Consider the following 22,771-nt stretch of genomic DNA (forward strand, 5'->3'; position numbering starts at 1 on the left):
CAGGCACCGCTCTCCGAAAGGAGTGTGCTCTGGGCACTGTCACAGCACAAGGACACTGCGGCCAGGGAAGGGCCCACAAAGCCCCTTTATTGGAGAAGTCCTGCCCAGCACGGGCTTCCATATTGCCCCCTTTGTAGTTCCAGGGCTTGTGGCCCTCCTCAGGTGGCCAGGGGCAACCTGGAAGCAAGGCAGGCAGAAGAGCAAGCAGAGGAGCCGACCTGGAGACCCTTCCCACTGTCCAGTCAGCGCTCTCACAGTGCCTTCCTGGAGAGGGGATCGGACTTCTTGCTGGGCTGTGGGGGCTGTGGGGCTGGTGGCAAGGCTGTGCCATACCACAGCTGGAGCAGGACCAGTCCATGACAGACGTGCAGGGAGAGGGAGCTGCAGACAGTGGAGGGGTAGGTGTTCCAGCAGAGCTCGATCACACCCAGCAGCAGCACTCTGTGGGGGGAGCCAGGGGTTAGCAAGGTTAGCCTCCTCAAAACCTCAGCAGCCACATAACACGAAGCCCTACCAACACGTACTTGGGCATGTGAGCGAGCTTGGAGGTTGGGGTGCACCACAGCAGGTAGGGCAGCGTGTGGAAGTACCAGACGTAGAACTGATAGTGCAGGGACCGGCTGCAGCAAATGCCCAGAAAGTTGGAGGAGAAGAGGATGAAGACGATCTGTGAGTGGGCATTGAGGTAACAAACCCAAGAGGCTGGAAGTGCAATTCCCCCGTGGTTCCCCAGGAGCAGCCTTCTAGTGCTTGCCCTGCCCTTCCCACTCTCCTTGCCTCCCACCCTGCCAAAGGATATTGTTGGCACTCAAGGGAGGAGATGGGTGCTTCCTCTCGACTGGATCCTTCAGCAGAGATAGGATGCTTTCTTTGGACCTGCAGGGAAAGCACAAACATCAGTCTCAGCTGCTCAAAGCCTTTCCCAATCCCAGTTTACCCCATGAGCCATAACCACGGGGGCTGGCACAAGGTATGGCTGATGGGGGACCAGTACCAATGAGGGCACCCAGGTCTCACCTGTGCCATCGATGCAGTGCAAAGAGCACCAAGCCAGCCAGGTGTGCCAGGAGCAGCCCGACATGGAAAGCCCGGTGCTGGAACACCTCCTCCGGGAGGAAGCGCCAGTTCACTGTCCACTTGAACTGGAACTGACGGCCCAGGTCGAAGGAGCGTGTCAGGTACCCCACAGGATTCTCCAGCAGGAAGGGCAGCCCTAGGGCCAACTGCAAGATACAGCAGCCAACAGTTGGGGCTCCATCACCCCCGCTGCGTGCTGAGGCGAGTATGGGGGAAAGCCAAAGCTGGGAGCCCTTTGGGGGGCTGTTGTTAGCTGTATGGGGCCAACGTGGGTGCTTGGAGCTGCAGCACACCCAGCCAGGTGTCAACAGGATGCTCTAGTGACAGCGGGTGATGGTGAGCGGCAGGGACCAACCTGGAGCACGGCACAGATGCAGAGCTTGGGGATACAGCCCAAGAGGCCGAAGCGCAGCAGGAGGAGAAAGAGCAGCCCGGGTGCGAAGAGCAGGACGTTCATCTTCACCGACACAGCCAGGCTAGGTGGGACGTGGTGTTACGGCACGGCCTACGCAGGGAGAGCCTCACGCTGAGGCCGGCCCTGTCAGCCTCGCACCTGAAGAGCAGGCAGCCCCAGGACCAGCGGTCCTCCAGGAAGAAGTTGACAGCAAGGAAGAGGACGGCCATGGCCACGGGGTCATTGAAGAGCCGCAAGACGAAGATGGAGTGGATGCGGTAGGAGGCGCAGCACATGAAGAAGAAGACGTACGGGGGAACCTGTGGAGACGCGGCTGAGCGGCAGGGCCGGGTCCTGAGACACAGGGGGCTGCATGCAGGGCCTGGCACACGGGGGGCTGCATGCAGGGCCGCTCGGCGTGGTGCCCCCTACCTTGGAGGTGCGGCAGTAGATGCGGAAGACGAGCAGCAGGTTGAGCAGGTAGAGCCCGGCGAAGACGTGCTGTGCCAGGCGGATGTCGGCCCCGCGGCCCGTGGCGTAGTACAGCCCCAGGAACAGGTAGACGAAGCCGGCGGGGTAACTGCGGGCGACACACCGGGCGGACCGCGTCGCCCCCCATCCCGCCCCACGCCGCCCGCCCGCCCCGCAGCCCCGTTACTCACACCAGCGGCCCGGTGTCGCCCCGCAGCTGCTCGTAGTCGCGGGTGCCGTTGGCGAAGCCCTCCACCTCCTGCATGTAGGCCCGCCAGTCGATCTCGGTGTCTGCGGGGCGGGCGGGCTGAGGAGGGCGGCTCGGAGCTCCCCGCACGCCGCCCCGCACCGCCCGCTACTCACAGGGCACCCTGCGGATCACCCACAGGTTGACGCCGCCCTCCGCCAGGCACAAGCAGGCGGCCACCAGCGGCGTGTAGCGGGGCTCCAGCAGCACCTCCCGGCACAGCCGGCGCAACCTCACCGCCATGCCGCCTCCTCGCGCGGAACCCTTCACCGACGAGGACGCGTTTCCAGCCGGAAGCCCCGAGCGGAAGGACCGGAAGCCCTTAGCGACGAGACCGGAAATCTGTGGGGCAGCGCGGCGCTCCCGGCCGGAAGCTCTTAGCGGGCGCACGCCGGAAGCTGCACGTGTTCGCCGCCGTCGCCATGGAGCGGCGCCCCCCGCCCGCCGCCGCCAACCGGTGCTACGCGCGGCGCCGCTTCTGGGAGGAGCGCTACCGCCGGGCGGGCGCCGAGTCCCACGAGTGGCTGGGCGGCCTCGAGCGGTTCCGCGCGTTGCTGGAGCCCGAGCTGCGCCCCGACGACCGCATCCTCGTGCTCGGTACGGGCGCGCTTTCGGGGCGGGAGGGCGCCCCGGGGCTCGGGGGGGGGCGGCGGGGCGGTGTCAGCGAGCGCTAATCCCACCTGAGCCGCGCGGCTTAGCGGGCTGAGCCCGGCCGGGCAGGTGCGGCCAGGCGGTGTCATCGCCGATCCCGTTAGCGGCTCAGCGGCTGCGGACAGCGACCCCCCGGCTCAGCTGTGTCCCTACGTGCCCGGCTCGGCGCCGCGCTGTCGGCCGCTGTGCGCCTGGAGCCCGCTGCGGTGTCCCATCGGAGTCAACCACCCACCCGGAGGGACGCCCCGGGTGAGGACGCGATGCCTCGGGGGTCCCATTGCTGTGGGCGGCACAAGGTCCCGGTTGTGTCATTAGGATCAGCCCCTAGCTGGGTATCCCCACGATAATCCCAGGACGTTTCTACTGGGGGCCCTGGGGGTGTGGGCAGAGTTGATGGGCACAAGGTCTCAGGGGTCCCGTTGGGGTCCCAAGGGGCACAAGGCTGGCCCCCACTTAGGGGTCCCATTGAGATTATCCCCAGCTGAGTGATCCTGAGACAGTATTTGGGTCCCGGGGTGCATTGGCAGGGTTGGGGGGTATGGGCTGGGTCGGGTGGAACGCAGTCTTTTGGGTCACCCCAGCTGAGCATCCCCAGAACATCCCTGCTTAGGTCATAGGGGATGTGGACTGGGGGGACATGGGCATGGTGGCAGGATTATGGGATGCAGTGGCTTGGGGTTCTCATTTGGGTGCCACTAGGGTTCCAGAGGGCACAAGGCAGGATCTTGCTTGGGGGTCTTATTGGGCTGGGGGACACTAGGAGGGGATTCCACCTGGAGGTCACAATGAGTCAGTCCCCAGCCAAGCATCCCTGGGACAGCACTTGGGACCTGGGGAGCATGGGTAGGGGAGCACAAGGATTTGGGGTTCCTGTTATGCTCCCGTTGGGGTTGGGAACTGAGGGTCTTGGGATTGTCCTATTGGAGTCTCATTGGAACTGGCGGTGCAAGGCAGGGCCCTGCATGGGAGTCCTACTGCAACCAACCCCCACTTGATTGAGCGTCCCCATCCCGGCACAGGCTGTGGGACCAGTGCTCTGAGCTATGAGCTGCACGAGCTGGGCTACCCCGACGTCACCAGCATCGACTTCTCTCCTGCTTGCGTGGAGGCCATGCGCTCCCGCTACGCTCACTGCCCCGACCTGCGCTGGGCCGTCATGGACATGCGCTCCCTGACCTTCCCTGATGCTTCCTTCGACGTGGTGCTGGAGAAGGGCACGCTGGACGTGCTGCTGGTGGAGGAGGCTGACCCGTGGCACGTGTCCCCCCGCGGTGCTGCTGCGATGCACCGGGTGCTGGCAGAGGTATGGCAGTGATGGGGCAATGCCTCCCCCCCACACACCCCCCATTTCCCCAGGTGAGAAGTGCTGGGGCTGGAGGGGCAAAGATTGATCCTCCCAACTCCTTTTGGTGCCTCTCCCAGACTCTTGTAGTCCAAATCCCCAGGAGTGTCATGCATATTGAGCCCCATCCCCACAGCTATGGGTACACAGACAGCAGCACGGCCTTGCCAGCTCCAGGCAAGGTGACAGCAGTGGGGCAGTCACAGCCCATCCACCCTCTCCCCATCCCAGCTCAGCTTCGATCTCCTTAGCGGGGTCCCTGTCCTGCAGTCCCCACCTCAGCATTGCCATGGAAACCCCCGTCAGCATCGACAGGGCTGTGGCGTTGCCACGGGGACGGGCAATGCCTCGGGGCCCCCATTAATTGGCAGCAGGATGGAGCTGCCTTAGTGCAGCAGGGGGGGCAGCGGGGTGCTCTCCTCCCCAGGGGCTGACACCAGAACCACGGCCCCCGCATGGCTGGGGCTGCCCCCCCATCCCCTCGTGCCTTATAGCATCCCAGCCGAGTAGGGCACCCTGCGCGCTGCCAGCACCGAGCCCAACCCTGGCATCCTATCCCTGCCTGTCCTTGTCACTGGGCCAAGCAGCGAGGATTTAGGACTTTTTTTTTCTCTCTCTTTTTTTCCCCATTTTTAATCCTGCGTTCAATCCCTGCCCTCCCCCAGCACCATCGGGCACGGCACCATCCTTTGGTCCCTGCTGTCCTCACAGAGGGCTCAGCCCTCTCCCTGGTGGGCATCCACTGCTTTTCCCACCCCTTTGCTGCACTGCCCCCCCCCCCCCCCCCCCAATCCCATTGCTGCCTCTGACCTGGAAACCTCCATTATGCCGCCTCTGTCCCAGGGGGGGCCGAGCAGCCCCCGCCCCATAATCCTCTTAGGGAGCCCCCTAACGGGATCACCGCTGCGTGGTGATGGCGGGGGGGGGGATGACTTAGGGACACCCCTGGGGACATTCCCTATGCCCTGTGCTGGGTGGGGGCCTGTCCCAGTGTGAGGCGGTGCTTGGCCGATAATGTGATGGGGATTTTTGGGATGGAGCCCCGGTGCTGTGCCGGCATCCCGGTGCTGCAGCTGCCCCGGCGCTCCTTGGCATGCAGAGCACGCGGGTGCCGGCCGCGAGAGCCTTTTGACATTGGATAAAGCCAAGCAAGAAAATTGATGTTCTTTTCCATCCTATTAGCGGGGGCTTAGCTCCAGCCAGGAGAAAATGGTGATTAAAGGGCCGAGTCCTTCCCCATTCCAACCGCACCTGAGGGGGGACAGAGGGTGTGGGGGACAGAGGGGTCGCTGAGGGGGGCTGGGGCTGATGAATGGGACAAACTGACACCATTTTCTCCCCCCCCACACACAGGTGAGCCGCGTGCTGCGCCCAGGGGGCCGCTTCCTCTCCATCACCTTCGCGCAGCCCCATTTCCGCGCCCCGCACTACGCACAGGAGGCCTTTGGCTGGTCGCTGCGGCATGCAGCCTGCGGGGACGCCTTCCACTACTTCGTCTACATCATGTGCAAAGGGCAGCCCCTGGCCCCACACCACCTGGCCCTGGGCAGGCAGCTGGGGCGGCCCCCCCCAGCCCCACCGCCCCCTATCACCGTGGCAGAGGATGAGGATGAGGACTTCCTCCACGCCATCGAACTGTGACCCCGCGGCGTCACCTCTGCGCCTTTCATTTTGGATGGGGAAATCCAGCTTCCCATCCCAGCTGTATGAGATGGGGTTGGACGGCAGGGCTGTGTGCTGCCCATCGTCCCCCCCCCCCCCTTCCTCCTCCTCTCGGATTGCAGCCAGGGAGCTGGGAATGAGACTGCAGCGGGTTTAATTCCACCCTCCTCCCCACCCCGCAGCGCTGCTGTGACAGAACCCAAGGCCTGAAGGGGAGGGTGGGATGGGGGAAGTGACCCTGCTGTGCTGTGCCCTGTGGACACCCCTGTGGCAGGGGAGGTGGCACACGGACCAGGTGACAGGTGACACAGTGGCTGAGCGGGGTGTCCCAGGCCCTGAGCTCTGCCATCACAGTGTAAGTGGGTCAGCAGGACCCCCCCCCCCAGAGCCGTGGGGTGTTGTGTATGTGTGTGTGTGTGTGGGGTTGGGGGTGGTGTTGAGGAAGGAGCAGACGGCGGCGGTACATGGATGTGTTTTATTCATCGCGTTTTGTTCACCGTACAGTGACAAATGGCGCTGGGCGTTACAATGGGCCGTTGGTCGAACACGATGGCGCGCGGGTCGCTCCTCTTCCTCCTTGATTTCGTTGTGTTTCCGTGTGGTTTCCTTTGTTTGCTTATTTGGTTTGTTTGGGTTTTTTTTGTTGTTTTTTTCTTCTATTTTTCCTTTTTTTTTTGCATTTTTTTTTTGCATTGTTGTCCCCATAAACGCGACCGACAAACAGGATGACGGCTTTTCTCATGCACAACATCCCCCCCATCTTCCCCCCCCTCCCCCCAGACCCTCCCCAAAGAAGCTTCTTACAAAACAAGATTAAATTAAAGTACAAAATTAAGAACGACAGCTGAGGAGCGGGACCCCCAGCCCCCCCCAGCCTCCCCAGCCCCACATCCCTCCGGGCAGAGGCGGCCGTGGGGCGATGGATGATGGCGGTGTGGTTCCCCCCCCACCCTTTCCATGCTGTGTTTTTCTCTCTCTTTTCCCTTTCTCTCTCTTTTTTCCCCCCTTTCCTCCTTTTTTTCTCTCTTTTTTTCCCCTTTCCTGTTTTTTCCTCCTTTTCTCTTTCTCCCCTCTTATTTTTTTACCATATCTCCCTTTTCTCTCCCCATTTTCCCCTGTTCTTTTCTCTCCTTTTTTCCCCCCTTCCCTCATTTCCTTATTTCCCATTTTCCCCCTTTCTCTCACTTCTTTTTTTCCCCCTTTTCACTCTTTATTTCCCCCTTCACTCTCCTGTTCTTTCCCCCTTTCACCCTTTTACTTCCCCCTTTCACTCACTTTCCCCCTTTCACTCCTTTTATTTTCCCCTCTTCACTCTTTATTTTCCCCTTCACTCTTTCCCCTTTTCTTCACCCTTTTATGTTTCCCCCCTTTCACTCCTTTCCCCCCCTTTCTCTATTCCCCCCTTTTCTCTCTTTCTCTCCCTTTTCCCCTCTCTTTCTCTCTCCATCTCCCCCCACCTTTATATATATATATGTGCATATATATATATATTATTATTTTTTTCTCTCTTTTTGTTGTTTTCTTATGGAAAAAAATATGACCCCCTTTACACTGCAGACTCCAACAGCGGACCGACGTCGGCGGATCGATCGTTTTTAACAAAGATTCGGATCGATAGATAGATAATATATATATAAAAATACAAATATGAGGATTTGTTTTTGTTTGTTTGTTTGTTTTTCCTGTTAAAAAGAAGCGTGCCGGAGTGGGGCTGACCCTGGACACCAGGACACGGCGCTCGGGCCACCAAAGCTCATGCAGAAAACGATGGAGCAAAGAATATCTCCGGGCAGCAGCAGCGCTCCGAGTCCGCTCCGACCCCCCCCACACCTTAAAGGTATATTTTGTTGTTAGGGGGGGGTCCCTCTGCCCAGGGGAAGGGGGGGGGTAAAGTGCATGGCCCGAGGGGGCGGCCCCGAAGGCGGGGATGGAGCGGGGGCCCCCGGCGTGCGGTACCCCCTCCCCGGGGTGCGGGGGGGGAGCGTGGGCATGGCCCCCCCCCCCTCCGTGGGTCCTGGTGGCGGTTCTCTGGGTTTATACCCCCGATGGCGACTTCTCCGTCATGCCCTTGAGCACCTCGTCTATCCGGTCATCCTCGATCACCACTGCGGGGACATGCGGGGAGGGGGGGGGGACGTGGGTGGGTGTGGGGATACGAGCGGGGGTGGCTTCATACCCTTCCCCCTTCCTCCCTGCTGTGCCCCACCATTGTCCCATTCCGAGGGCTTGGGTATGGGACCCCCCCACACCCTATGGGATGTGGGATGGAGGGGTGCCCCCCCCCCTCCCCGGCAGTCAGGTGTGGGTGGTTGGATGGGGAAATGGGGGTGGGAAGGACCCCCCCCCTCCGCGCTGCGGCACCGCTGATGAGAGCAACAGGAGCAGAATGGGTAATGACCCGGTGGGGGGGGCGGCATCATCGGGCCCCCACGGCATCGCTCACTGCAGTGTGATGTTATGGGGGGAGCTGTGAGGACCCCCCCTCACTGGCAATCAGCATCATTAGACCCCCCCCTGCACACAGTCATATCCCTTTGGACAGACGCCCCCCCACAGCAATAGGCATTAGCAGAGCACCGCTGGGCAGACCCCCGCAGCTGGGCAGAGCCCCTCCATCGGCATCATCACTGTGCAGGATCCCCCAGCAGCCCCCACTGAGCCTCCCCCAGCCCCACTGAGAGGGTCCACTGCCCCCATCCATCAGCACTGCAAAATGAGGTGGAGGGGCATGGGCTGTAGTGCATCATCTCTCAGGGGTGGGAGTGTGGGTGCTGGGGGGGCTGTGTGCCCCCCTTTTGCTCAAGAGGAGGGTTGGCAGTGCCCCCACCGAGCAGGTGGGGAGGGGGCTGCTCTAAGGCTTCCCCAAGAATGGATGGCTGGGGATTTAGCAGGGGGTGGGGGGAGTATTTATTTGGGTTCGGATTGAGCTGCTATAGGGTTTCTGCGGCATGAAGGGAAGCGGGGAGGCGGGGGATGGTATACAAACAGCCTTACGGAGCCCCGGGGGGGCACAAAGCGGGGGTGATGCTGCTGAGCATCGCTGCTGTGAGGTCGCTGCAGCAGGCGGGGATGTGGCAGGGAGAACGCTATAGGGCCGGGGGCTGCCTGTGGGGCCGGGGGGGGGGGGGGACATCCCAAGGGGGGTGCGGCAACCGCAAAGAGCAGCTCCCGGGGGGAGCGGGGGGCAGCCCCAGGGATGCCCGGGGGCAGCAAGGGGGGGGTGGGGGGGCATCCTGCGGCTTTGGAGCTGCGCCGCAGAGTGGGATTCCTGGAGCTGCCCAGTGCCGGCGGACAGAGCCGGGGATGCTGTGGGGCAGAGGCGGGGATGCTGGCGCTGGGGATGCTATGGGGCACGGCTGCAGTCCGGGGACGCGGGCGGGGGGGGCACAGCCGGGGCTCCCAGCGTTGCCATAGGGCACAACCGCAGGTGCAGCGGCAGAGCGATGCCGGGGGTACCGGGGATGCCGCAGGGCGCAACCGGGGGTCCGGGGGAAAGCGAGGGGTCGCGGCGGCGGGTCGGGGGGGTCCGTACCTCTCTTGGCGCGGCCGATCTGTCCCAGCTTGGGGGGCCGCTTGCCCTGGTTGCCCCCGAAGAAGGCGTTGGTGTCCTGCAGGCGGCAGCTGAAGGGCAGCTCCCCCGCCTCGGGCTCGGCGCCGTAGCGACCCACCTTGTCCTCGCCGTAGGGCAGCACCTGCGACATGGCGGGGCCGAGCGGGCCGAGCCGCGCCGCGCCGAGCCGGGAGCCAGTCTGCGGCGGCGGCGGCGGCGGCGGGGAGGAAAGCCGGGCGGAAGGATGAAGTCATGCATCCGGGGGGAGCGGGGACCCCCCCACCCCGGCGGGGCGGGAGGGGGCGGCTCCGAGCTCCGCGGACGGGACGGGACGCGTGGGGGGACCGGGGGTGGCTGCCCGTCCCCACGTCCCGGGGTCCGTCCGGTCTCGGTGCGCCCATCCCCAGCGCAGCACCGCACGCGTGGGTCCCCCCCTCCCCACCGAGCGGGCAGAGATTCCCCCGTGCCTGTCCCCAGCGCAGCGCTGCATCCCCATCCCTGGCAGCCCCCGTGCAGGGCTTCCCCCACCCCCTTCTGTGGGTTCGTGTGGGTCACTGTACGCGTGTGCACCCAGATGGATGCGCGCTGGGTTTATCTGTGGGGCTGTGGGTTGGACGCAGACCCGTGGGTTCCAATGGGGATGCTGCTGCCCCTAGGCTCAGCCATTGCCTGGGGACAGAGCCACGGGGCAGTAAGGACAAGAAGAGGCAAAGCCATCCCCACATGGATGTGCCGTGGGTCAGCTGCTGTTAGCCCCCAGAGACCATCATGCCTCCCCTCAAGAGCCACAGCTGCACCACATTGCTATCAGCGGCCCTGAGAAAGCCCCACCTGGGACCCCTCCCCATCACTGGGGTGTTATTTAGGCTCAGGTGTGGGGGGAGGAGGGATGGGGTCCATTTCTCGATGCCACCACCCTCCTGTGCTTTGAGATCGCAGATGAAAGCTGCTGTGGAAGAGCATCAGTGGGGCCAGTCCGTGCAAGGGGGCAGGTGCTGCTATTTTGGGAAGGCTTGACCGTGCTGTTCTCTTTGTGCTGGGCTCTGCAGAGCCTGCTCCCTCTGAGAGCAGTGCTGGGGCAGCGGTGCCCCCTCCCCACCAACAAGGCAATCCTTTATCACCGCCTTTGCCGGGGAACCGGCTCCAGCCCCTTCATCTGGCAGCTTCTGCTCCCACAAAAAAGAAGCGCCTGGAAAAATAGGCGAGAGGCCCACGCTGAGATGTGCCCTGCTTTCCCCATCGCCAGGCCCACGTGCCTCTGCCCATGGGCAGCGAGTGGTGAGCAACGGGGCTGGGGAGCAGATGGGCTGCGGGGGAGATGGCAGTGGGGTGTTGTGCTCTGGGGGGGGGGGGAGCAGGGTGATGGCACCATGCTGGTGATGGGTGAGCAGGGACAGGGCTTTGGTTTGCCCTTATAGTTGGGCTCTCGGTGCTCGGGATGTGGGTGGGCAAAGTGGCCTTTGGATGTGGGTGTCACAGCGGGGGCTGGCTCTCCCCCCAGGCAGCAGGTCGGGCGCAGTCGGTGCAGAGCTGTGCCTGCAGCCTGCTCCTGGTGCCTCCATCTGCTTGCTGCCAGCCCTGCCAAGAAACGTGAAATGGCACTTCTGCTCACTGGGTGCCATCTCCCCGCTGCCACCGCCCTGAGCGCCTGAACCCAGAACTCTGTGTGGGGGTCACCTGCGAGTGCCACCTGCATCCTGCCTTGTCCCTCATATGGGGTGGAGCTGTGAGCTGCACCAAGCGTTCCATGGGAAAAGCCTTTTGTCCCATGGGGTCCCTGTATAGGGGAGACCAGCCCCGCTGGGCAGACAGCATCTCTGTGGTGGTGACAAGCTCCATCCCTCATCTGTCACCACCTCTCCGTCACCATGACAACAGACAGGAAGGCAGCGAGCTGGCAGCCTTGGGGGGCACGATGGGGGCAGCGGGCACCTACAGGGCACTGTGTGGGGGTGGCAGCAGTGGGGACACCCAGATCCTCTCGAGTGCTGCGGGATGGGGATGAGGCTCAGCACTGCATGTGTCCCCTATATGTCCCCAGGGTGATGGTGGGGATGTGCAGCAGGTTCACCCAGGGGCACGGCAGCCCCACACGGGGCAGGCTGGCATTGCCGGGCTCCGGTTGGTGCTGAGGGGTTGAATCATGGTGCTGCCTGGCAGTGCTCCAGGCTGTGCCGCAGGGTCAGTGTAGCTGGGTTGCTGTGGTGGCTTTCCTGGGGGCACAGGGTGGCAGGAGGGGTGCCTGCCCCTCTCTGTGTGTGCCTGCAGGGACAGGGTGCAGCGGGACGCATCCCCTTCCCTCTGTACCCTCAGCACTATGGGGCTTCAGCCAGGTGCCACCAAGGGCTGTGGGCCCCTCTGCCCATCCCTGGCTCAGCCCCAGGAGCGAGGAGAGCAGTCTCCGGGTACACAGACACCTCCCAGCCCACGCACCCACTCGCGCCAGCAGCTCTTGGCACGCGGGGAGCGCGTTCCTGGCAGCCCGGCCCTCTCCCATCTGGTATTTATCTCCTTCCCGAAATCCCTCCTGCTGCGGGGGGGACGACCGACTGGTGCAGGGGACTCGGTCCCCACTGCTCACTCTGCAGCACAATGCAGCCATATTGGTGAGGGGGAGAGAGCGGGGGGAGAGAACGTGGGGGAAAAGTGGAGAAACTCCCTCACTTCAATGATGCGTGTGGGGCCCTGGAGGTTTAGCTGGGTGTTCTGGGGCATCACAGCTGGCAGTGGGCCCCGGGGATAACACCTCTGTCCCAGGTGAGTGCCTGACCCCAAACCAAGAGCGATGGGACAACTGCCCCGGGCAGGGGGCACAGAACCCCATGCCCACACAGTGCCGTCAGGCTGCCAGCATCACTCCCACCCCAAATCCCGGGTGCCCCAAAGCTTTAGGAGCTGGGAGAGCCCGCTGGTTGCCTGGGCAACAGCAGGCAGTGATGGGGAGCGGTCCAGGGGAGCAGTTGCCATGGAGACCGGAAGAGCAGAGTTGCCTTGGTAACGGCACCCCCCCCCCCCTTCTTCATCCCCATCCTTGTGCCTTTTGGGGCTGTCCCAAAGGATGCTCCCGCAGCCAGGGGTCCCCAGCCCAGCTGGGTTGGGAGGGGATGGTGACACTTCCCAGCCCTGCTGTAAGGATGCAAAGGAAAACGTGAGGCTGTGCTCGGCTCCTCAGCTTTATCAATGACAAACAACCACGCGTCACTCCTGCGCTGGCTCCAGGGCGGGTGCACGGCGCTCAGCGGGTGCTCGAGGCTGCCTCAGGGCTGTCCTCCAGCTCTGGGGAGGCCGTGGTGAGGGACAGCAGGATGCCGCAGCCCACACTGCCCCCATTTCCCTGCCCAGGTGCCGGAGCAGCAAGTGAAGGGAAATGTTTCAGCCCCCACAAGGTCTGTTTAATGGGTACGGGCACACGGTAGGGGAATGCTGGTACCAGGGTGTGACACGGTGGTGGATCTGGGTGGTTTCTGTACCCCCACCTTCCCCAGTTGTGTCTCACCAGCCCTGGGATCTCCCTCCAGTCCTGGCATTTACCCACAGCCAAAGCCACACACCAGAAAAGCAAAACAAGGAAATAAGCCACACTGCAGGGAGGGGAGGGAAGGGGGGAAGTGTTCAGGACTCAGAAAATAGACCCAGAATGGCACAGGGCCTCCTCTCCTCGTGCCAGACACCAGGAGTACATTGACCCTATGCTCTCACGTTAGGGGTGGAGGTGTGACTTGGGCAGACAGAGGGGCAAATAGGATGACTAGGCTGTAAATGCCCTCAACCCTGCCCTGGAATAGACTGGGGTAATCTAGGACCCGTCCCTCCCCAGCAGGGTCCATCCAGCTGCACGCCAGGGGACGGCTGAGATTTCTACAAGCTTCACACCAAGCTTGGTTGGCACTGCCCTGCTGCCCCCCCGATGCCCTCAGGCCTGGTACAGCGGCACGACGCGGTCAATGGGCCCTCGGCAGATGGGGCAGAGACGAGTAGGCAAGGCCTGGAAGCAGCGGAAGCAGCAGCAGATGTGGCCACAGCCCAGGAGGACGCACTCACGGGGCCGGGTAAGGCAAACCACGCAGGAGTCCTCCAGCCCCTCGTCGCCGTCCTCCTCCACCTCTGGCTCCTTGTCCTGGTGCTTATGGCGGATGGCACGGCACAGGGTGTGCAGGAGGACAGCCAGCCCCACCACAGCACACAGCATAGCTGCACCCTTCCAAAACCCTCTGGCTGACTCCAGCTCGGTCAGCACCGTCTGCCAGTCCCCCAGGCACAAGAAGTACTCGCCCTCTCGCGCTGGTGGCTGGAGGTGGAGGGAGCCATCAGGGTGCAGGGCCAGCTCCCCAATGCCTGTCAGCCCGGCCCCCACCCGCAGCATCTCCTCTGTCTCGAGGATGCCTTTAGGTTTCTCCCCACTCAGGTAGTGGCCCAGCAGGTCACGGAAGCCGTGGGCTGGCTGCTGGAAGCGCTCGTACACCATCTCCAGGGGCAGGCAGACGGCTCGCAGCGGACTCTCCACGCTCACCTGTGTCACCGCTTCAGCATCCGGGGAGGCCAGCAAGAAGGGTACAGTGTAGACCTGCTCTGAGAGCACCCGCTCGCTCTCAGTCCTGCAAATGGAGAGCACAGCACTGAGATGTGCAGAACGTGAAGGAAACCTGAGCTGCTGGGGCTGAACTGAGGGTAAAGACTGGAGTCTCCAAGCAAGCTGCTTTCTGCCTCTCACGTGTCCCCAGAGGTTGGGATCTGGCCCCGATGTCCCCTCTGTTGCTCACCAGCTCCGTGCCAAGCTGTTCCAAATCAGCCGATGCTCTTTCAGAAGCAGCTTCTGGATCACACCCTGCATTCCCTCGTGGTAATGGCTGGACAGCGCAGCCTTGGCTGGCAGCACTATGCCTGGGGACAAACGGATGTATCACAGCCAAAGGACGGGAGCCTGCTCCCTGTCCCCAGCGTGTAGCCATGGGGATGCCTTACCTTCCAGGGCAACGTAAGGCAGGCACCGCCCTTCGGCTGCAGACACCACTGCTGGTAAACTGTCATCAACCTGCAGCTTTGGGGCCTCCTGGAAGAGTAGGGCCGAGCATGAACACAGGCAGTGGGCTGTCAGCAGCGGGTTAGTGTGTGCCATTTGGCGGGATATGAGCTGCCAGGTGCCAGGCATCGTGACACCGATGGAGGACACAGACAGCAGCAGGGTGCACCTCCGGGCTGGATAACGGGGCAGAGACAGCGGGTGGGGGAGGGCACGGTGAGACGGGCTACCTGTATGCGTGCCACCGCTCGGGCCTTCTTCCTGTACAGGTAGTAGAAGAGGCCGGAGAAGGCGAGGCTGGAGCCCAGGCACAGCAGCTCCACGGGCGTGATGGGCGGCGCATCCATGGCTGGGGCAGGGGCAGCTCTGCAAGGGGAGCACGTGGCTGCGGCGGCGCCGGGGTCGTTCCGTGACCTGTGACCCCGCGGGGTCAGCTCGGCACGCGCCCCGCTGAGCCCTGAGCCCCGCGCCCGGCCCGCGGCCTTCCCTCCCTCCTCATCCCGCACCCGGTCCCGGCTGTGCACGCAGGGTCACACCGCGGCCCGGCGCTCCTCGGCACACCCGTTGCTCACAACCCGGCTCCAGCTCCCCGGCTCGGCCTCAGCCCCCCCCGATCCCGCCCCGCCGCCGCCGCTCACCCCGGCCCTGCCCGGCCCCGCCGCCCCCCGAGCAGCCTAAACCCGGACCCGGGCCCGGCCGCGCTGCCCGCTGGGAGCTGTAGTGCGGCCTTCGCGTCGCGGCGGCGGAGGAGGCGGAGGCCGGAACTACGTTTCCCGTCATCCTTCGCGTCGAACTACAGCTCCCGTCGTGCCCGGCGACAGGCCGCGTTGCTCGCCGCGATGCCTACGAGCGCCTACAAGTCCCGGCGGGCGTTGCGCGTCGCGGTGTGCGCCGCCATTTTCCCTCCCGTGGCGGCCGAAGCGCTGCCCCGTTATCCCGCATCGCGGCCCCCATCGAAGGACCCGGAGACGTCGGTGTCGGTGGAAACTGCGTTTAATCGTTCAGTAAAGTCAGCGAGAGCCACCCGAAGGCACCAGTACCCGCGGCCGGGCCCGGCGGGCAGGGATGGGGGAGCCAAGCCGGGGCGGGAGGGAGAGCGAGGACGGCGGGGCCGGGCGGCTGCGGCCTCCCGAGGGGCTGCCGGCCCTACCACACCTCACAGTGCTTGCCGGGGTTCATGGGCGAGCCCAGCGGGCAGCCGAAGTGCTGCACGAAGTCCCGCGAGTTGCTGAGGGTGCCGATGACGCGGAACCTGTCCGGGCTGTGCGGGTCCGTCACCAGCCCCTCGTGCGAGCTCTCGGGGGTCCGCACCGAGCACCACACCTGGGGACGGGAACGGCTGTAGGGACTGGGGGGGGATGGGGGGGGAATGACCCCTTGGGGACACAGCGGTGGGGGGCTGCGAAGGGAGCCGTACTTGTGCAAAGCCCACGAAGAAGAGCTGGTGGTTGGTGAGCCCCAGCGCTGGGAGCTGCTTCTCTTCGCCGTTCTTCTGCAGCCAGGATTTGTACGCCTGCGGGATGGACAACGTGGAACCATCAGTGCAGGTTCATGGCTGCACCCCCCGCCCCCCCCCCCCCCCCCCCGGCGGGTCCCACTCACGTTGTAGGCCGCCTTCAGCCCGCCGTTGTCGGCGATGTTCTCTCCCAGCGTCTGTCGGCCGTTGACGTTCTCTTGGTGCACGGTGTAGCGGCCGTACTGCTCCGTCATGCAGGCCGTGCGGTTCTTGAAGGCCTCCAGCGAGGAGTTCTGCCACCAGGGCCGCAGGTTGCCTTCCTTGTCGTACTCGCGGCCTGTGGGACCGAGCCGTGGGGCAGCGACCCCAAACTCACTGTGGGGTTCCCCAAACCGAGCACCGTGGGGGCCATGGGGACTTGAGTTCATGCACTGTTGGGGCACGGTGTCCCCCAGCCCCTGCGCTGTGTTTATCCCTGTACAGAGCTATCCCCTGGGACCACAAATTCCCCCATGGCCCCTGCTCATCCCCGCTGGGTCTGGTGAAGGGGCAAAGCAGAGCGGATGTGAGAGGGACCCATCCCAAAAGGAGGATGAGGAGGTTGGGGGGCCACGGGCCGGCCCGAGCTGCAGACACCGTGTCCTCACCAAGCGGATGGAGCGAAAGCTGCACAGAGAAGCCGGGGGGAGGTATCGGTAGGTGCCACCTGGGGAGACAGGACATAGAAGGGGAAGCCAGCCAGCCGGGTTGGGGGGTGGCCAGGGCCACGAGCACGCATGATGCAATGGATGGCAAAGCGGCACCCCCTCCCCACACCAAGGGGATGAGTCCGGGAGGGGGATGGGAAGACGATAGGGACTTCTGTTGCTCTCACCTTGGTCATCGAAGGCGTGGGTCAGCTCATGCCCCATCACCACGCCGATACCACCAAAATTGAGGGCTCTATGGGGCCGCAGGAAAGAGGTGAGTGAGTGTAGAAGGGGTGCAGCTGGGCAGCCCCTCCAGCTCATGAGCACCCCCCAGCCAGGAGCTGCCCCTCAGCTCCATATCAGGCTCACTTGGGGTGGTTGCGTGCGTAGAATGGCGCCTGCAGGATGCCAGCGGGGAAGACGATGCCGTTCTTGGTGGGCAGGTAGTAGGCATTGACAGTCTGCGGGGTCATGCTCCACCTGGGGAATGGGAACAGGATGTGTGCCCTCTGCACAGCTCCCCCAGGGCCCTCCTGTGCCACCTCCCTTCTTGGTCCCCCTTGCAAGGGCCTGGCACCCACCCCATGACCAAAGGACCCTGCATCCATCCTGGGGAAAAGCCTGAGTCCCCACAATTATCTGTGCCACCTCATCTCTTGAAGTGCTCTAACACTTGTTCCCACCCTGGTGGGGTCCCCTGTAGGGAAGGGATGCCTAAGTGACCCAGGACCCCTAAGCCACCCCTAAATGACTTGCTGCCACCATGACACCATGAAGGTGCCAGCCTGTGCTCTCTCCTTGAATCCTCCACCCCCATAGCCCTCCATCCCACTTACTGGTCACGGTTGGGAGGTTTCCTCAGCTGGTCAGCCATCACTTTGGCAGAGAAGTTGTAGAAGTTGAGCATGTTCTGGAAGAAGGAGTCCTCTGAGACCTCGTACTGGTGAGGAAGAGGATGGGTGAGGAACGGCTCTCTCTTTCTGTACTGTCCTACCGTGGGTTGCGTGAATGTGTCAGCCCCCTCCCCATGAGCCCCTACCCCATCATAGACATCATCCAGCTCTTTGTTGTCCAGGATGAAGTCTGGGAAGCCGATCATGTCATAGATGGCATCTGCCTGCATGGGGAGAAGTCCTGGTGGTTAGATGGGGCGGGGGGATACCGGAGGGGTCTCCTGAGGATCTCTCACCTTCTCCTTGGCAGCCTGCCTTGTCTTCTCATCCATCCAGTCCAGCTGCTCCAGGGATACCTCAAAGGCTGTCCGGATCTCGCTGATCATCTCCTCTGCCTGGGGATAGGAGGGGATGCTGTGCTCCCCATGCCCCTCATGCAGGGATGGGTTGTGCAGGAGGTGGCCAGGGGTGAGCCCTGCATCCCAACCCCAATACTGGGGGTCCCATTTCAGCGCTCCCCAGGATGTGGGGGAAAGCAGGAGATCTCATGGATGGGGAAGGGATGTGTCCTCACAATGGCCTTGCTGTCCCGGTCAAAGGTGGCTTTGACGAAGAGGGAGCCCAGGGCGAAGCCCAGCGTGTCATCTGTGTTGGAGATGCAGGTCTGCCAGCGGGGTGTGCAGGACTGTGGGAGTGAGACCAGAGCCCTTGAGATGCCAAGGCAGCCGCAGACCTCCCTCCGTGCCCACTGCTTCCCCCTGGCTGTGGGGAGATGCTCCACAGTGAAACTGCATCTGGGACTTAGTATCGCAAGGAGTGCCCAGGGGCAGAAGTGGTCCCAAATACTCATGCACTGCTGTGGATAGAGAAGGGTGGTCCCAACCCCCTCCTGTTACCTTCCTGGTGCCATAGAGTGTCTCCAGAAGCCTTTCCTGGGCTGTCTCAAAGCGCTGGTCCAGGCTGGAGGCTGTTTTCTGCACCAGGTTCCAGATCAGGTAGTTGTTCAGGATGCTATGGGACAGAGGGATTTTTCATGTGACCACAAGACCAGTGCATGGGGGATGTCCTATGCCCAAATAGGGTCCCTGGGGGTGCTCACCTCTTGTCGGTGCTGTTGATGAGCTCAGAGACCTGCTGGAGGTAGGCGTCCCCATACACCACCACGGGCTCAGTCTCAGCCAGCTCCAGTGGGGCCAGTGCATAGGAAAGGTAGTCCAGCCAGTCGATGGCAGGGGCGAGGACCTGCAGGGGCATGGGGACATGGTTCTGCAGCACCCTTTCTGGGTGTTCCCAGGTCCCCCACCACTCCAAATCTCTTTTCTGCCCTAAACCGCTGCTCCCTGTTGCTCCCACAGCTGTGGGACAAGAGATGCCCGCAGAGCTTCCCAAATCCCAGTGATGGTGGGGTGAGCACCGCACTGCAGCACGTCTGCACGCTGGGCTGCCCAGGGTGTGCTGAGAATGGCCCCGTGCTGGAGAACCTCCCCTTGCATCCCAGGCTCACAGGGAACATGCCCACCTGCAGCTCAGCAATGCTCATCTTGTGGTAGATCTTCTCATCATCCCGCCGCTCAGCCTGTGGCACGGTAATGTTGGCCAGCAGCGTCTCAAAGTCCAGTACCTGCTGCATCTGCAGGCGGGTGGGCTCCTTGGACCCCCCCAGCAGCATGCCCAGCTCCACCATGTAGTCCAGGTATGCAGTCAGGACCTGGTGAGACCCCAGGACACATCTGCAGCTCTCCTCTGCCCACAGGTTCCTGGTTTGGCCACCCCGTACCACCTCTGAGGGGTTCAGACCTGCTGCCCCCTGAACCTCCTGTCCCTAAGTCCCCAGCTCCATGCAGTGCTCCTGGACTCACCTTCTCATTGGCAGTCTTGTTCAGGTAGTAATCCCGGGATGGAAGGAAAAGCCCCGACTGGTCCACCTTGGGGACAGAGAAACAGCATGGGTGTCCCATACATCCCAGAGCCCCCAGTGCCTGCTACCCCCAGTGCCCACCTGGATGACGTTGCTGTTGGAGCTCTTGGAGTCTGCACCCACATAGACAGTGAAGAACGGGGTTGCTCGGTAGGTGCCTGACACCATCTTCAGCACCTCCATGAAGCTGCTCTGGTTCCAGGTGCCGGTGACATTCCATCCACCGATCTGCCACCCAATGGTACCAGGAGGTGTTTGTCACTCAGTGCCGTGGGGGAGGCTCCAGGGCTGTCCCCAGGGCTGAGCCCTCACCTTGTCAATGAGTTCCATGAGAGGCTGGGAGCCCAACTCCTCGATTCTCTGCTCCTTGAGGCAGGACAGGTAGTAGCGCTGCGTCTTCCTCTCCGCCTCACTGCTGGAGTTGAAGCTGGAGTTCTCTGCGGGATACTACAGCTCAGCCCAAACCCCTTCTGCCGGCACCCTCAGACAGCCCCCATCCCCCCCGTGCCCACCAAGGAGGTGCTTCATGATGGCCTGGTTCTGGTCCCAGATGCTGTTGAAGGTGCTCCACTTGGAGCGCCCATTGGGCAGTGGGTTCCTCTTGATCCAGCCCCCACACGAGTACTGGTAGAAGTCCTGGCAGGGGTCAGTGTCCGTGTCCAGGGCTTCCAGGATCTTGCTGGCCACACGGACACAGGCGTCCGTCAGGCACATGGTATGGGAGGGATCTGCAGGGAAAGGGGTGTGGGAGGGGGGGGGTGGAACTGAGGCACGGAGCGAGACTGCTCCTTGGGGTGGGTACAGCACCCAGCAACCTGCTGTCCCCACGAAGGGCAATGCTATCCCTACCAGACATGGCAGCCTCCTACCTCTGCTGTACTGGACGGCCAGAGCCACGATGGTGATGCCGAGCAGCAGGGCCAGCGTGACAGCGACAGTGCAGAGCACCAGCTCCAGCTGGGAGCGCGAGGCCAGGCGGCTCAGCAGCGGCCCCGTCCCCTTCCGAAACCCCACCTGAGCGGGAGGCAGGGGCTGACATCACATCCCCTCCCCAGACTGCTCCCAGGTGCCCTGGCTTGGCTGTGGGGCACGGGGACTAGATGGGGACTAAGCTTGGAAACGGCCACCCTCAAGGCAGTGCATCCCTTGCAGATGAGCCGTTTGTGGATGCTGGTGCACCCCCTGTCGAGCTGCAGGGAAGGGGATCACTCTTTGCTGCATTTTGGCTGCCTCCCAGCACATCATTTAGTGACAGCCAAGGCTGGCCGGGCTCCCGGCCCCACTCATGCTGCAGGCTGGGGCTGCAGGAAAGGGGTCCTAAGCAAAGCAGGGGGGCTGGGCCATAGCTCACCTCCACGCTGTCGGGGGAAGCGCTGCCATCCCCTGCTGGCTCCGGCCCCTCGTCCTCCTGCAGCGTGGCATGCTTGTAGTCAGGCATCTGAGGGGGGAAAGCAGGCTGGGGGGGGCTGCACCCCACCGCCCCCTCTGCCTCCTACAGCAGGTGCTCGGGGGGGACAGGGCCTCCTCCAGAAGCCAGCCCCATCCCCGGTTTGCTCTGGGGAGTGCAATGCAGGATGCTGGTGGGGGCCTTGGGGGCTTGAGCATCCCTGCGTGTCACCATGGCAACGGCAGCATCACCCCGCTGACAGGTGCCACATCGCCACGGAGATGCACTCCCTATCTCCTGGCAACCGTTGCTTAGTGCTGCTGCCTCGCCCCTCCCCCCCACCTGGAACTTTCCATGCAGATGTGCACTGGTCTGAAACATCTGGAAGCCCTCTCCCCTTCCTCCCACCCACGCAGGACAGGGTGCAGGGATCCAGGGGGACAAAGGGTACCATGGGGGCATCAGCTGTTTGCAAAGGACCAGTGACGCTGGTGAGACAGGGACCCTTTTGCACCAGAGCGGGGGGGCAGCCCCACTGCTTGCTCCCTCCCTGCCATGGAGGCTGCACACAGCTCAGCGAGGAGGGAGGGATGGGGGGATTGAAGTGGAGAAAGGAGCGGGGTGCTTTGGTATAGAGTTTCTGGCTATGCACTGTCCTCAGGCTTCAGAATTAACGCCTGGGTGGGCTGTGGCTCAGCCTCCATCTGCGCATCTCTGCAGTGCTCAGGGGTATGAAGTTGCTGGGGTGTGTGTGGGGGGGAAGGATAAGCGCTCTGCTCCCGGCTCCCCTGCCCATCACTGGGACGCAGGGAGATTGCTAAGCAGGGGGGTTCCATCACTGTGAGATGGTGGAGCTGGACAGCCCGGTATTTGGGACTGGGGCAGGCTGGGTGCCCCGTTCTGCCGCGGTGCCCCACGTCACCTCCAGCCGCATCCCTCCTGGCACCCTGACGTTAAGGCAGGATCCAGCCCATGGGCTCCTCCTGCGCCATCCGTGGGGGAAATGGGCCCCCCAGCCCCGGGACTTGCAGTGGGGCAGCATCCACAAGCTCCAGGTGTGCCCCCCTGCTCTGGCACATCGTGGGGCTGTGGGTTCATGCCGATTTCTCCCATTTCTGCCCCGTTTCTCCCAGCGGGGAGCTCCCTTTGCCCCTCTTCCCCTTCTGCCGTGGGGACCGCCCCCCAAGCCCCTTCATCCCACGGGCTCTCAATCCCTTTTTCCCCCCCCCGGCTCCTTCCCCCCGCATCCCCCCGCAGCCCTTCCCATCTCCCGCAGCTCTCCAGCCCCAACACGCGGGCTGTCCCCGCGCCCCCCCCCATCCTGTCCCCTGCGTCCCTCCCTGCCGACACTCACGGCGTGTCCGAGCTCCTGCAGGGCCACGTTCATCCTGGCCATCCCGCCTAGCTCCGCTCCCCGCCCGGCCCGCTCCGGGCCCCCGCCGCCGCCGCCGCAGCGCCGCCTGCCTCCGCCATGGCCCGGCACCGGCACCGGGAATAGGTCCGGGAGCCGGAGCGGCGCCGGGCAGGGATGGATGGAGCCGCCGCAGAGGGAAGGGGCCGTGTGCTGGGGACCGGCGGGGCGAGGCCCGTCGGCACCGGGGAGCGGGGACGGTTAAGACCGGAGACCTCGGGGGACGCTGTAGTGGGGCACCGCTCCGCCCGGCCCCGCCGCCGAGGTGACCGCGAGGGGCAGCGCCCTCCGCGCGCACGGGCGGAGCCGCAGCACCGGCAGCGCAGCGGGTTCGGGTGCGGGCAGCGATGCGCACGGCGGGGCTGGCACGGGGCTCGTCACCGGGGACAGCAGCACCGCTCCCTGCCGCACGGCGCGGCGCCCACGCGGTGTCACGCACATGTCACGCACCGTGTCACGCACAGACACGGCCGCCCGCGGCAGCGCCGTCTCGGCATCGCCGTACGGGTTGGGAAAGCGGGCGGGTGTCGGTACCGGCGGGCACAGTGCTACGTGCCCGTGTCTGTCACGCGTGTCCGGCAGCGGTTCCACGCGTGTCGCCGC

General features: G+C 63.6%; 5 protein-coding genes across 10 annotated transcripts; 1 reads left to right on the forward strand and 4 right to left on the reverse strand.

Moving 5' to 3' along the window:
• Positions 1 to 126: 126 nt before the first annotated feature.
• Positions 127 to 2,482, reverse strand: ALG3 (ALG3 alpha-1,3- mannosyltransferase). Its single transcript, XM_072344462.1, has 9 exons — positions 2,306 to 2,482; positions 2,134 to 2,233; positions 1,904 to 2,051; positions 1,631 to 1,791; positions 1,433 to 1,553; positions 1,018 to 1,223; positions 799 to 876; positions 525 to 668; positions 127 to 441 (listed from the first exon to the last, which is right to left on the reverse strand). Exons 1-9 carry the CDS (start codon positions 2,430 to 2,432, stop codon positions 252 to 254), a joined length of 1,275 nt encoding a protein of 424 aa, XP_072200563.1. The 5' UTR covers positions 2,433 to 2,482; the 3' UTR covers positions 127 to 251.
• Positions 2,483 to 2,531: 49 nt separating this feature from the next.
• On the forward strand, positions 2,532 to 6,179 carry EEF1AKMT4 (EEF1A lysine methyltransferase 4). The gene is made up of 3 exons (XM_072344463.1): positions 2,532 to 2,786; positions 3,860 to 4,143; positions 5,536 to 6,179. Exons 1-3 carry the CDS (start codon positions 2,612 to 2,614, stop codon positions 5,821 to 5,823), a joined length of 747 nt encoding a protein of 248 aa, XP_072200564.1. The 5' UTR covers positions 2,532 to 2,611; the 3' UTR covers positions 5,824 to 6,179.
• A 121-nt stretch (positions 6,180 to 6,300) lies between these two features.
• On the reverse strand, positions 6,301 to 9,650 carry CAMK2N2 (calcium/calmodulin dependent protein kinase II inhibitor 2). Its single transcript, XM_072344464.1, has 2 exons — positions 9,377 to 9,650; positions 6,301 to 7,949 (listed from the first exon to the last, which is right to left on the reverse strand). The coding sequence occupies exons 1-2, from the start codon at positions 9,543 to 9,545 to the stop codon at positions 7,879 to 7,881; spliced, it is 240 nt and encodes a 79-aa protein (XP_072200565.1). The 5' UTR covers positions 9,546 to 9,650; the 3' UTR covers positions 6,301 to 7,878.
• Positions 9,651 to 12,554: 2,904 nt separating this feature from the next.
• LOC140256078 (mitochondrial ubiquitin ligase activator of nfkb 1-A-like) lies at positions 12,555 to 15,147 on the reverse strand. Of its 5 annotated transcripts, none has more exons than XM_072344315.1 (5): positions 15,053 to 15,147; positions 14,645 to 14,780; positions 14,357 to 14,444; positions 14,155 to 14,275; positions 12,555 to 13,989 (listed from the first exon to the last, which is right to left on the reverse strand). In XM_072344315.1, exons 2-5 carry the CDS (start codon positions 14,759 to 14,761, stop codon positions 13,308 to 13,310), a joined length of 1,008 nt encoding a protein of 335 aa, XP_072200416.1. In that variant the 5' UTR covers positions 14,762 to 14,780; positions 15,053 to 15,147; the 3' UTR covers positions 12,555 to 13,307. The 5 variants fall into 5 exon arrangements, with proteins under 5 accessions (XP_072200416.1, XP_072200420.1, XP_072200419.1 ...); XM_072344319.1 differs by lacking the exon at positions 15,053 to 15,147 and adding an exon at positions 14,951 to 15,048; XM_072344318.1 differs by lacking the exon at positions 15,053 to 15,147 and adding an exon at positions 14,921 to 15,041.
• Positions 15,148 to 15,390: 243 nt separating this feature from the next.
• ECE2 (endothelin converting enzyme 2) lies at positions 15,391 to 22,365 on the reverse strand. 2 transcript variants are annotated; one of them, XM_072344313.1, is made up of 19 exons: positions 22,112 to 22,365; positions 20,722 to 20,808; positions 20,240 to 20,384; positions 19,883 to 20,098; positions 19,683 to 19,807; positions 19,452 to 19,598; positions 19,312 to 19,377; positions 18,972 to 19,160; positions 18,552 to 18,694; positions 18,349 to 18,463; positions 18,027 to 18,137; positions 17,749 to 17,847; positions 17,599 to 17,676; positions 17,396 to 17,499; positions 16,929 to 17,039; positions 16,745 to 16,812; positions 16,017 to 16,207; positions 15,832 to 15,927; positions 15,391 to 15,737 (listed from the first exon to the last, which is right to left on the reverse strand). In XM_072344313.1, the coding sequence occupies exons 1-19, from the start codon at positions 22,151 to 22,153 to the stop codon at positions 15,561 to 15,563; spliced, it is 2,310 nt and encodes a 769-aa protein (XP_072200414.1). In that variant the 5' UTR covers positions 22,154 to 22,365; the 3' UTR covers positions 15,391 to 15,560. The 2 variants fall into 2 exon arrangements, 1 of the variants encoding a protein (XP_072200414.1); XR_011904636.1 differs by lacking the exon at positions 15,391 to 15,737 and adding an exon at positions 16,518 to 16,576 and having other exon boundaries at positions 22,112 to 22,281.
• Positions 22,366 to 22,771: the final 406 nt, after the last annotated feature.

This window comes from Excalfactoria chinensis, chromosome 9, assembly GCF_039878825.1.
Source record: "Excalfactoria chinensis isolate bCotChi1 chromosome 9, bCotChi1.hap2, whole genome shotgun sequence".
NCBI classification, from domain to species: Eukaryota; Metazoa; Chordata; class Aves; order Galliformes; family Phasianidae; genus Excalfactoria; species Excalfactoria chinensis.

What these genes read in the sequence shown, in the direction of transcription:
- EEF1AKMT4 (XM_072344463.1), top strand. Translation starts at nt 2,612, where the DNA reads ATGGAGCGGCGCCCCCCGCCCGCCGCCGCCAACCGGTGCTACGCGCGG. An exon ending in CGACCGCATCCTCGTGCTCG is followed by an intron (nt 2,787 to 3,859) that starts GTACGGGCGCGC and finishes ATCCCGGCACAG; the next exon opens with GCTGTGGGACCAGTGCTCTG. An exon ending in TGCACCGGGTGCTGGCAGAG is followed by an intron (nt 4,144 to 5,535) that starts GTATGGCAGTGA and finishes CCCCACACACAG; the next exon opens with GTGAGCCGCGTGCTGCGCCC.
- CAMK2N2 (XM_072344464.1), bottom strand. Translation starts at nt 9,545, where the DNA reads ATGTCGCAGGTGCTGCCCTACGGCGAGGACAAGGTGGGTCGCTACGGC. An exon ending in GATCGGCCGCGCCAAGAGAG is followed by an intron (nt 7,950 to 9,376) that starts GTACGGACCCCC and finishes ATGTCCCCGCAG; the next exon opens with TGGTGATCGAGGATGACCGG.
- ALG3 (XM_072344462.1), bottom strand. Translation starts at nt 2,432, where the DNA reads ATGGCGGTGAGGTTGCGCCGGCTGTGCCGGGAGGTGCTGCTGGAGCCC. An exon ending in GCACTGCATCGATGGCACAG is followed by an intron (nt 877 to 1,017) that starts GTGAGACCTGGG and finishes CTTTCCCTGCAG; the next exon opens with GTCCAAAGAAAGCATCCTAT. An exon ending in CCTCCCTTGAGTGCCAACAA is followed by an intron (nt 669 to 798) that starts TATCCTTTGGCA and finishes TGCCCACTCACA; the next exon opens with GATCGTCTTCATCCTCTTCT.
- ECE2 (XM_072344313.1), bottom strand. Translation starts at nt 22,153, where the DNA reads ATGGCCAGGATGAACGTGGCCCTGCAGGAGCTCGGACACGCC. An exon ending in TGCAGGAGCTCGGACACGCC is followed by an intron (nt 20,809 to 22,111) that starts GTGAGTGTCGGC and finishes TTCCCCCCTCAG; the next exon opens with ATGCCTGACTACAAGCATGC. An exon ending in CCACGCCTTCGATGACCAAG is followed by an intron (nt 16,208 to 16,744) that starts GTGAGAGCAACA and finishes TCGGTCCCACAG; the next exon opens with GCCGCGAGTACGACAAGGAA.
- LOC140256078 (XM_072344315.1), bottom strand. Translation starts at nt 14,761, where the DNA reads ATGGATGCGCCGCCCATCACGCCCGTGGAGCTGCTGTGCCTGGGCTCC. An exon ending in GAGCGGTGGCACGCATACAG is followed by an intron (nt 14,445 to 14,644) that starts GTAGCCCGTCTC and finishes CTACTCTTCCAG; the next exon opens with GAGGCCCCAAAGCTGCAGGT. An exon ending in AACAGCTTGGCACGGAGCTG is followed by an intron (nt 13,990 to 14,154) that starts GTGAGCAACAGA and finishes CTCCATTTGCAG; the next exon opens with GACTGAGAGCGAGCGGGTGC.